Source organism: Diplotaxodon limnothrissa, linkage group LG7 (genome assembly GCF_057381915.1).
Source record: "Diplotaxodon limnothrissa isolate DT_005_m linkage group LG7, D_limnothrissa_male_GT1.1, whole genome shotgun sequence".
Taxonomy (NCBI): Eukaryota; Metazoa; Chordata; class Actinopteri; order Cichliformes; family Cichlidae; genus Diplotaxodon; species Diplotaxodon limnothrissa.
The window spans coordinates 6,517,987-6,529,013 of NC_140602.1; the positions used below are offsets into that span (position 1 = coordinate 6,517,987).

Consider the following 11,027-nt stretch of genomic DNA (forward strand, 5'->3'; position numbering starts at 1 on the left):
AATGACTGCTGATCACATGGGACAGCAGGGGAGCCAGCTGTCAGCATGCCAGGATCTCTTCCCTGTGTGATAGGAGGCAGAGCAACACAGGGGACACATACAGCAGGTCATTCTGCTCTCACAGGGAGCACCTTGGATGAGGATGAAAGTAGAGAAACCAAGGTGAGCGGGTGGATCGAGCCAAAGCTGTTTAAGATCCAAACAATGTAATCTCTATTCAGCTTAGGGTTCATATCCAGAGCAGTGTGCATTTCTGGTCTGAAGTAATAACACTGGAAGCTGTTCAAGGTCAAACATTTTAAAAATTCAAAAATTTCAACAAGACTCAACGTACTGACAACAACACAGTCTGATTCTGACACCTCAAACCCAGTCATGGAAAAACAAAACAAAAAAAAACTGTAGCAGACTCGACATCCATCCAACTCGATCAGCTAACAATTACAGTCCACTGTGAGTCCTGCACTGGAAGAGCAAACATAGGCAGGCTTCCTGATACTTTGACATTTAAAATCAGCAAGTGTGCAAGCTTAACTGTCCTCAGGGCTCCACAGTATAAACAGGTTATATTTATACATACATTTACTGTACATCAGGGTTGTCATTGTTATCGTACAAAACCTGATAGACATAGCTAATATGGCCAGACTGCAACTCTTTGCATTTCACAAACCTCCCTTGGAGAAGCTCAGTTTGGCAATTTACTGCTTTCTTGTTCCAGTTTATATACATTAGACAAAACGATACAGATCGATGGATAAACTCCATTTGAAATTGCATTGCAGCTTTTATTTCTGCAGTAAAATTTCTTAATTTAGATTACATACACTATGAACGTCAGACATGAGTGCTCTGCTGATCATTTCTTTCCCACCTAAGCTGTAACTGAGCACATTGTGAGTGTTTTGCTAGTTCACAAAGCGAATGAACGCTGTTCTGGAGCTCCATCAATGTCACAGTGTGAAGAGTGTCTTCACAGTAAAAGATTATTAAAAATCATAAAACAATGGGATATCAATAAAGAGGAATGAGCTGTTTGAACTAATAACGGTGACCCACGAGCGGGATTTATTAAAAACATGCAGGGTTCCTAAGTTCATCTACCTCACCTCCAGGAAAAACTAAAATATAAAAGGTGTGAAATGTGACTGTTTTATAACAGACTAGTGTCAGACTTGACAGGAATGGGAAAACCTGCTCTCCTCTTAGCTGCTACAATATGTGTGTATGTGCTATAAAAAAGTCACTAAGACACTGCAGCAGTCTTAAAAATGCTACAGAAACATTCAGTGCTTAAACAAAGTTCTGAGCACATCTCAAACTACTTTATGGCTCTGGCACTGCAGACAGCTACAATCAATGTCTAGCACAAACTATATTCAAGGTTGACCCCACCAGGAATAACTATTGGCAGTATATACTGTAAAAGTGAAAATGCCATATTCTTGGGGTGACAAAAGAAAAACTACATATTTTCATTTAAACAGCTCAAATCAGTAAATAAACAGAAACAAGTTAAGAACAATCCAAAATCAATACATAGCACTGTGCAAAAGTCTTGATCCACCCTTCATTTCTTTGCCCTTTATTCCATTTCCAAGAACAGAACAACAGACAAGATAATCACATACTGCTTCAATGCTGCTGAGGCTCTGGGGAGGCCAGTACACGACTGTTAGTGTTCCACTGTGTGGTCACCTATCGTGTACGTTTTATTGCATTGGCAGTGTGTTTGGTATCATTGTTATACAAAAAAATGAAGGCTGTTGCCAGTCAGGCAGAGCCATGACAGAGCCTCCACTTGCAGACTCTTACAACATTGTCTCTTTCCTTACATCCTACAGACATATTGATTATGTTTTGAACCAAAACTCGGATCACTCCATAAGACGTGTTTTTTTAGTCCAGTTCTCGTGTAATGTGGCATACCTCAAGCCTTTTCTCCCAGTTTCCCTTCCTTAATAATGGCTCCTTGACAGCCAACCTTCCAATGACTCGATTTCTGATGAGGCTTCAGCAAACAGATGGATCAACTAAAGGGCCAGATGAATCTCTTAGTTCCTGTTTCATGTCTTGGACTTCCCCCCCCCCCCTATTTCTTAAGGACACAACCTTCAGATACTGTTCATCTGCTGTAGATAGTTTTTAGGTATGCCACTTTTTATTCTTCCCTCCACTTATCTAGTTTCCTCAGACTTTCTAAGGCCACATTGTACACCATGCTGAGATATGCAAACTTGTGGGAATTACCTTGTCTATGCATAAATATTCTTTTTTTGCTATGCTTGGCATTTCTCAACTAAAGAAATTGGAGTGGAGCAATTTGTGTTTTGTGACAGGTTACTAGTAAAAAATGTCTAAAGATACCATTTAAAATATTCTTTGTCAGTTTTCTGTTATATGTAGGAACAACACTGGCTCAGCCTTGAATGAGTCACAGGTCAGTGTTTAGTGGCTTAACAATCTACCTGAAAACAGGTACAAGGACTAGAAAATGAGTGAAAAAGCCTGGGGGCCTTTTGCTCAAGAACACTTTTAAAAATACAAGAAAGTCTGGCTCCTTGGAGCCAAAGTATAAAGAAATGAGGGGTAGCTCAAGATTGTTGCACGGTACTGTATAATGTGCTGTTTCCTAACTTTTTCCACTATACTTTTTCTTCCTCTCCTCCAATACACATACACAAGGATTCATGAAATATTTAGCATCATGACTTCTAGATCAGAGCTGCTCGAAGAAACAGGACAGAGCACATACATTTCCCATGGAGGGAACACACATAACAGCCAAAAGGTCCAACTATGTACAAATCCCTTATTTGTAAATGTCCTGCAGTATACACGTCACTTCAGCACTAACTCTGTGATATAAGTTATCTGCAAATATTAATTATTTTGTCACATCTTCAGATTTGAAAATAATTTTTGGGATGTTTACTTCAGCAAAATATCACATATTGCATTGTTAGATGCTTTGCAATGGTATAAGCTCAGTAGTCCTTTTGGAGTTAAAAAATAGTCTAAAAGGCACTAACACCAGGCAAAATCACAAATTTCAGTTCAGTGAGTTGAATTATCTAAGGTGAAGCCCAGCTGACAGGTTGCAGTGCAACCATCTGTGCCACGCCATAAATAAGGCAAGTTTAAAGCCCTAAAAGGGTCAAAGAGATCTGTTGTTTCTATAGAGAACCAAAACCGTTTTTGTGCCAAGCCTAAGTCTATCGACAGTGACTTGCTTTTGGCACTGGCATCAACCACAGACTGTATATAAAAAGATGCACAACATCAGCCACTGGCTTTGTCCACTGTATTTTGAAGTCTCAATGTTAGTAGTGCATCTGTAGCCATGTTGGTTTTGAGGTTTTAGAGTTAGATGCAGAAATGTCTTTGTAGATTTACGGCCAAAAGTGTGTGTACATGTGCGTGGTTTAAAGTATGCGGGAGGTCTGCACATTTCTGCTGCATGTTTTTCCTCTATAAACACTAGTTTTGGGGAGGAAATAGAGACACGCTGTTCCGGTTTGTAAACACTGTTTATACATGGGCCTCCTGGTGACTGCAAAGGCCATAGGATTTAACCGACTGCATTTTGATGTTCGTCAAAACATTCAATACTTACTGCATTTTTGTATGGGTGGCACTGACGATCACAACATCTTCATCACTGGATAAAGACAATAAAAATAGCTTTGTGTTGATTAAATGTCCCTGTAACCGGACAAGTGAGCCAAAACCATTCCAGCAGAATACCCCAGGTTTTTATTTTAATTTGTCCCTATTGTGTATTAATGTTTAACTTACAAAAAAGGCATAAACCACACAATATGTGGTCACTACAGTTAATGATGCTCTGTTCCCAAGGACTGAAACATGACTCCAGTCATGTGGCTTTGTTTAACAACTCAGGGAATTAAAGCCACACTGGTCCTCCTTTAAGTCTAGGCATACTGAGCAAAAGCAACTAAGGCTGAAAGTAGGGATGGTTACCGTTAAGACAAGTAATATAAAACAGAAAAAAAACCCAAAACATTTCATTTCTACCACTGCCAATACCAACGCTGTTAGAGGAAAAGGTGGAAACAAAAAAGCAAAGCGTTTGTTGCCAACAAATCACTGAATTCCTCCCTGCTCTAGGCACTCTGAAACTGATGTTGAATTTCTGAATAACAGTTCAATTTATGCGCTGAACATTTCCATTTGAATTTATGAACACACCCACACCTAGGCAATGAGCCTGCAAATTCTATTTTCCTAATTTTTCCAGTGCTGAGAGAAGAACCAATAATAACAGCATTTACTGATACTCCTTTCAATAGTTTACCCCTGGAGCATGTTTAAAACTGGGTTTCAATACTCATGCTTTGCTGGAAGCATATCAGCTAAGTCAGCCACAGAGGAGGAAAAAAACAACACAACATCTCTTTCTCTCTTCCCTGTTTCAAAGACATGCAGTGATAAGCACAAACACGCAGAGTTTTATGGGGCCAACTGGCCTGCCTTCGTGAACAAACACTGAGGAAATACAAAGCACAATAAGCGGCAAACAATGTGATTCTGTCGTTCTGTTCAGTAAGAGAAATGACCCGAATAGTCTTTCTCTGGTTATGAATGGAAAAAAACCTACCTCCTGGCATTTATGTGTGGCCTTCTAACACAGAGTGATCACTGGAGTGCAAATTATGTTGATCAAGGAAAATGGCTATGTCAGGCTGAATATATGGTGTGGTTGTTAATGTTCAAGACCACACACCCACACACACACAGTAATTTTGCATGCTGCCATGTACTTTGGGTGAGCAAGCCAGTTCAGTGTACAGTGAATAACAGTAACCTGTAAAGCATCGAGGTTTCATTCAAAATTCCCCACTTAAGTAAGGTGTGGGCTTTGGCATCTCTTTGAACTTACTTGTGTGGTTAGCAATCTAAGGATTTAATAAAAAAGTACAAGTAAGGTTAAAGCTTAAACATACACAAAGAAGCTTAAAGCTAATCCTATGTTTTATGGTAAATAAGTGTCACAGAAACAGAGTCATCAGTTTCCAAAATTGTGTTGACTTCTCAGTGTTTTAGGATGTTTTTCCACCTTTGCCATTTAATCTGTTTTAATTGAACTACGCCTCATTTTCCTCCTTGGGGTGACTCCTTTGTGCTGATGTGAACACTGTAATCACATTTAATCAAGGACCAAAACAACCACGCCCAGACTAGTTGGACGATAGGGTCCCCTTCCAGTTCCAAACAAACTCCTGAGCAGTTTGTTAGCAATAAGAACAAATCTCAGTCCGACCCAAATAACATGTATACACTGCAAGTTTGAACTAAATGCCTTTCTGCAGTCGGGTATGTGTTGCATTGTGGGATGCGGTAGAGTACCATAGACATACAGAAAGAACAAACTATAGCAACTAGCTGTAATATGGGCTCACTAGTTCAGATCACAGCAACTTCACACTGTATTTATTTTGTTGAACCTTTTACGCAGAGTGAAACCTGAAACCAAAACCAGGCAACCAGAAAACGGCTATAAGTTTAGAAACTCACTCAGATCAGAGTAAATGAACAATAGATATGTGACCACTCTTAGTGTTGTAAGTGACTAATTTACTTGGATCAATTCTATTGGACAATAGATAAATATGCCATTAAAGGCCAAACAGGCGTTACAAAATAACCTAACCCTAAGTCCAGTCATAAGTCTGACCATTAGAATTTAGAAGATTTAGAACCTTATTTTTAATAAAATTCAACAAAGAAAAATAATCTTTATAATGTGTACACTCAAAAACTAGCTACATTGCTTTTTCAAAACCAAGCCTGCTTTGCTCCAAAATACAGGGCTGGGTTGGTTTAGGGTAACCACCTAAGATGACTTGGGCTTAAATGAGTGAGTAACTTAAGCTGTGGACTGCAGTGTTTTTGGTCTGCTACTAAAAGGAATATGTTAAAAAGAAGTAAAAAAATAACTTGACAGTTGATGAAGACTTAATGAGCAGAACATCCAAAACACTCCTAAATGAGGACTCTACAGCAGATGATGAATTACTAGAGAAACTAATAAATACAGTGAAACAGGTGACCACTTTCCTCATAAGTAGCTCCTGATTTACTAAACCAAAACTAAGCAAAAATTATTAACCATCTTTTCATTATTGATCACTTCATCAGTAGTTTGAACAGTAAGGTAAAGCGGCACGTCATACTGAGAAACTCCAAACTATCTTCAACATATCATGTCCTGTCTGCTCATTATCTATTAAATCATTACCATTATTAACATTTTATACAATCATTATCTACATTATCTTTTGTTATCATTATCATTTTATTGTCTGCATTATTGACTATCAATACCTCATTACCTCAGAGGCATTTCTTTAAGGCTTAATTATCAGGTAAATCTTCTGTAACTACTGACATATTATGCACTAATTTATAAAGTGTAATATACTCATTCTTCACAGCTCATTGGTCACAGCCGGCTGTAGCTAATGGACAAATGCTGTGCTATTGTGTGTAAAGAATATTAAATGCACTAAAATATCATTTGAGTATTTGCAGATCTTCAACATTCACAATTACAGGCATAGGGTAGGTAACAAACTATCTGAATCTGCAATGTATATAGAGAGTTTTTAATGTAAGGTTTGTATATCTGTAGTGACATTATCTGTTGCCAAAAGTTCAAAAGTCAATGTTGTCATATTTCCCCATTCCCCCAAAACAAATTAAAACTAGAAAAAGTTGCATTTCCTGCGAAAATGCAGTGTGAATGCTAGGGATGGGTATTGATAAGATTTTCACGATTCCGATTCCATTTGATTCTGTTTAACGATTAGATTCTTTATCGATTCTCTTATTGATTCTTTTTTTTTTTCCTTTTTCTTTTTTTAAAGGGGGAAAAAAATTGTACATGTAAATGCACAGTAATAGCAGGTTTTGTAATAAGGCAGATCGCACTAACATAATATGCACTGTTAGTTGATTATTTACCTGCTGAATTAACGGGAGAGGACGTGCAAACGTTACCGCTGCTGCTGGGTTGAGATTCATGAGTCCGGAGCGGAATTAAAATCACGACATTCATTTAAGGTCATCGCGTGTTTTGTGAGCAAATGCTTTTGCATATTCGTAGTGTTTCCTCCCTTAAATGAAATACCTACTTTGCAAGTATTGCAAGTTGCCCTGTTGTGTTCCGTTCTCGTAAAGTATAACCAAACTTTTGAGCGTTTGAGCCGCTTAGGTGCCGTGTTTCCTGTCAGGTAAATGACGCTCCGCAACGTGGTGACGTCATTCGGGGCGACTGGAATCGATAAGGGAATCGTTTGCAATTTTGGCAAACAATTCCAAGGAATTGAAACAGTGGGAACCGGTTCTCAACAAGAACCGGTTTTCGATACCCATCCCTAGTGAATGCCGTGTAGTGGAATCTGAAAACAGCATAAGGAGAACTATCTGCTGAAAACACTGTGTACAAGCTGAACTGTTTGCTGAAAACTGCTTTATTTGAAACACTATACTGAAGAGTGTCAAGAAAGCAGGGAGAGTGCAAGGAGGGAAGACTTGCAGCAAGTGTCGCAAGTAGAATTCGAACCTTTGCTACCAGATCTCACGGTGGCTGTTCATCCCACTGAGCCAAACCAGTTCTGGTCTCAAACAAAGATATGATGAGAGAAAAAATGTGCACTGTGCAGAAACAGCTAAATTGTGCTGAAAAGAGGTGATGAAGCTAAATGTTCAGCAAAAAAGAGATGAAGAACCTGAAAATTTTGCTGAAAAGAGCAGAAGAGGCTGGAATTTGTGCTTAAAAAAAAAAAAAAAAAAAAGAGGTGAAAAAGTTGAAAATTCTACTGAAAAGAGCAGAAGCGACTGAAAATTTTGCTGAAAAGGGGTGAAAAAGCTGAAATTTGTGTTGAAAATACTTAAAACAGTTGAACTGTTAACTGAAAAAAATGTTGCCATAAGCAGGATTCGAACCCGGCCCTCCTGCTCTGAGAACGGCTGCTCATCTCACTGAGCTAAAACATGGCTCAGCCCAGCAAGCAAAACTGGTGATCACACTGATAATGTTGTCCCATTCAGCAAAATGGGGTAAAAAAATGGCATAAAAAGCTTAATATCTGAAAAAGTATAAAGGTTATGAGCACCAAAAGATAAAGCATACATCAATGCTGTGAGGCATTCACACAAATATATTATTAATATTTATTGAGAGAGGAGAGAAAGACTACTGCTAGAAGTTGGTTATGACACAACCTTGTATTTACTTTGGACTTGACCAACATTTCCAGTATAGCACAGCACTAACCACTATCTAACGTCCTAGTATCCCACATACTGATTGTTAAATCCTATGCTGTGTTTTAGCTTTTATGCTGGTTTGGACAACAATACAACACAGTCACATAAACAGAGTCTAACTCATATTAAGCTGACATTATTACCCTGGTCAGGCTATGAGCTAATAAAACACTGAAGCACCGTTTATCTATTCAAAGCTGAGCAGACGTAAGCCATACAAAAGAAAACAAACTACCGTAATATTTCGAAAGAAAATTTCTTACATTAATCACAGATACATCCTCCTTTGCTCCTGCAGAGAAAACCAGAGTGGGCAGCTCACACTAAATCTCTGTCTGAAGCTAATATAATGTTATTTGCACTTCTGTTTCAGTGACACGAGCAAAAACATTTTTCTTCTTCACTGCAGACATTTCAGTTTTTCATGTCAAGCGAATCACAGGTGTTGCTAATCACATTAATGACGGCTCCATTATTTTCAAGAGTCCCAGGAAGTCATGACAGCGTGACAACCCACAGCACCAGGCCAATTATAATGAAGACGTGAAAGCGAATTCAGCCAATAGGAATGCAAGAACAACCGTCTTGTGAAAGAGTTACAAGTGTCATCTTTAATGACTCTGAACTGATTGCAAAATATACTGTTTATAATTAGGTTAATGAGATTTTGTGGGTAGAGGGCAACTGCAAGTACACAGAGCTGTAACTGGCCTGTAACCCTCATCAAATCCTGCTAACTTAACTTTCACAGTTAAACTCCACTTGCAGGTAACAGCGTAGGCTACAGGAAAGGAGTGGGGCACACAATGGACTAAATAGAGTAAGAGCCAAAACAAACACAGCCACCTCACCCACCTTCTTCTTTTGATTAAATACCCAACACCCCACCAGCCACAATCCACTTATTTATTCACATTGAGTGTGTGTGTGTGTGTGTGTTTCTTCTGCTGGGACAAAACAAGCATCATCATCACCACCACAAGCATCTTGGCTCTTTTTAAATTTTCCAGCCACGCCCATTTAATGCACCTGTAGCTGGGAGACCGTGAAAATCCACCTAAAACCCACACTGCTGGAAACATCAGCAATGCTGTCACTGTTACACTCCATAAAAGCCACGCATTTTTTCGTCATTAAAAAGCAATAAAAGCAAATCCAATTATCTGTGACTGATACTGTTTATTTCTGGGTCATATATTTATTCACTGTAGGTCCTCACTGAAGCATTTGAGCATCCTGTAATAACCACCGGGGAAATTATACGTCACTAATGTGAACATTAGCTCAAATCTGCATCATGTTTAAACCAAGTAAAAGAAACAAGTGGCTGTCACAAGTGTCCCATAAACTACAAGACGTCATTCTCCGGGCCCCGTGCAGCTTCCATGGCGAGGCTGGAGAACAGCTTGACTTGTCAACGGCGCCCTGTCAACAACCTCTCACTTATAACGTAGCAGGGGGAGACCACGGCGTCATCTCAAAACAACCCGGTGAACGGACACGCCACGGAGGAAGTCTCTAGCAAAAGAAATACTTTGTCTCAGAGGTGAAGGGGACATGTAGCGAATGCGAGACACTCGACATGCACGAAAAACTCTGAAACTGCTGCCAATAATCCAGATTTACTGGCGCGTACGCACACACAAAGTCCAGTTCAGTCGAGGGAAAAGAAATGTCTTATAAGTTCTTTTCAAAGACGTCGTTTCGCTAACTTTGAGGAAACTCGAGGGAGAAAGTAGTGCACCACACAGCCCGTCCTTAAGAATTTTTTATATCAGCGCCCCCTCTTCCTCTGAACTCGCACCGAAGCGTGTCCGCGCCGTGATAACTACGTTAGTTTCACCCTGGCTTTGAAAAACTTACCAACACTTCTTGAGCCTGACCCCGAACCAAGCAGAAGGTACCAGATCCACATCATACGGACGCCTTTTTGTGCACCCCCCGGCCTACTCCTGCTGTCCTGCCCCGCTGCAGGGCAACAACTGAGGGCAAGAAAAGGGAGAAAAAAAACTTCTCCTTTGCTTCGCTACTCTTGCCTGTTTATGCTCTTAAAGTCTGGCTCTTTGACGTCTTCCGGAAATCTAAGAGCGCATTCGGCGAGGAAGAAGTGCTTTCGTTGGGACGGCCGTAAACTATGGAGTCCAGTTTGGGGAGGAGGGGTGGGGTAGGCATGAAAGCTGGAGGTGGCGGTAGGCAGGCTGAGTGTAGTCGGTCGTTCGTGTGTTGGTGCTCAGAGAGAGGCGGAGTCGGAGTCAGAGAGCCGGGAGAGCAGAGGCCGGCCAGTCCGGGACACTGGTTCCCTAACGGTGCCGTATGCGCAAAAGCGGGACCGTAACTCCAGCAATAACAGACTTAACTAACTTTGAATCTGTTCAGAAAAAGTGAGCGAAAGAAGTAACTGAAGGCAAATAAAAAATATATATATATATATTAAAGAATCCAAAAAAAGGTTAAAAACAATCCCTAAGTGAGAAGGACCTGAGGATAAAATGACCATATTGGTCTTTGTTAAAGTAAAAGGTAACAACACCAGCTGTACCTATCAGGCAAATATATAGCTACCTGATTTCAGTAGGAATGAATATATTCTGAAACTCTAAAAAAAATACATATGGTAGCAGATGGCACGGAGGAGGGGGAGCTATTTGGAGCAATCTTATAACAGATGGTTAGCCCTGATGAAAGTTAAAATAGGGAAAACACTTGTAGAAAATCAAAGTATGGATGAATTT

The 11,027-nt window shown here is 39.8% G+C and overlaps 1 protein-coding gene across 2 annotated transcripts in view; it reads right to left on the reverse strand.

Moving 5' to 3' along the window:
- The window catches only part of ldlrad3 (low density lipoprotein receptor class A domain containing 3), a 90,848-nt gene extending 80,387 nt beyond the window's left edge, over positions 1 to 10,461 (reverse strand). The window contains exon 1 of one of the 2 annotated variants that reach the window (XM_085357272.1): positions 10,159 to 10,461. In XM_085357272.1, coding sequence (XP_085213398.1) covers positions 10,159 to 10,213 — 55 coding nt within the window. In that variant the 5' untranslated portion in view covers positions 10,214 to 10,461. The remainder of the gene's footprint in view (positions 1 to 10,158) is intronic. The other variant, XM_085357273.1, reaches the window with a different exon arrangement.
- Between the last annotated feature and the right edge of the window lie 566 nt (positions 10,462 to 11,027).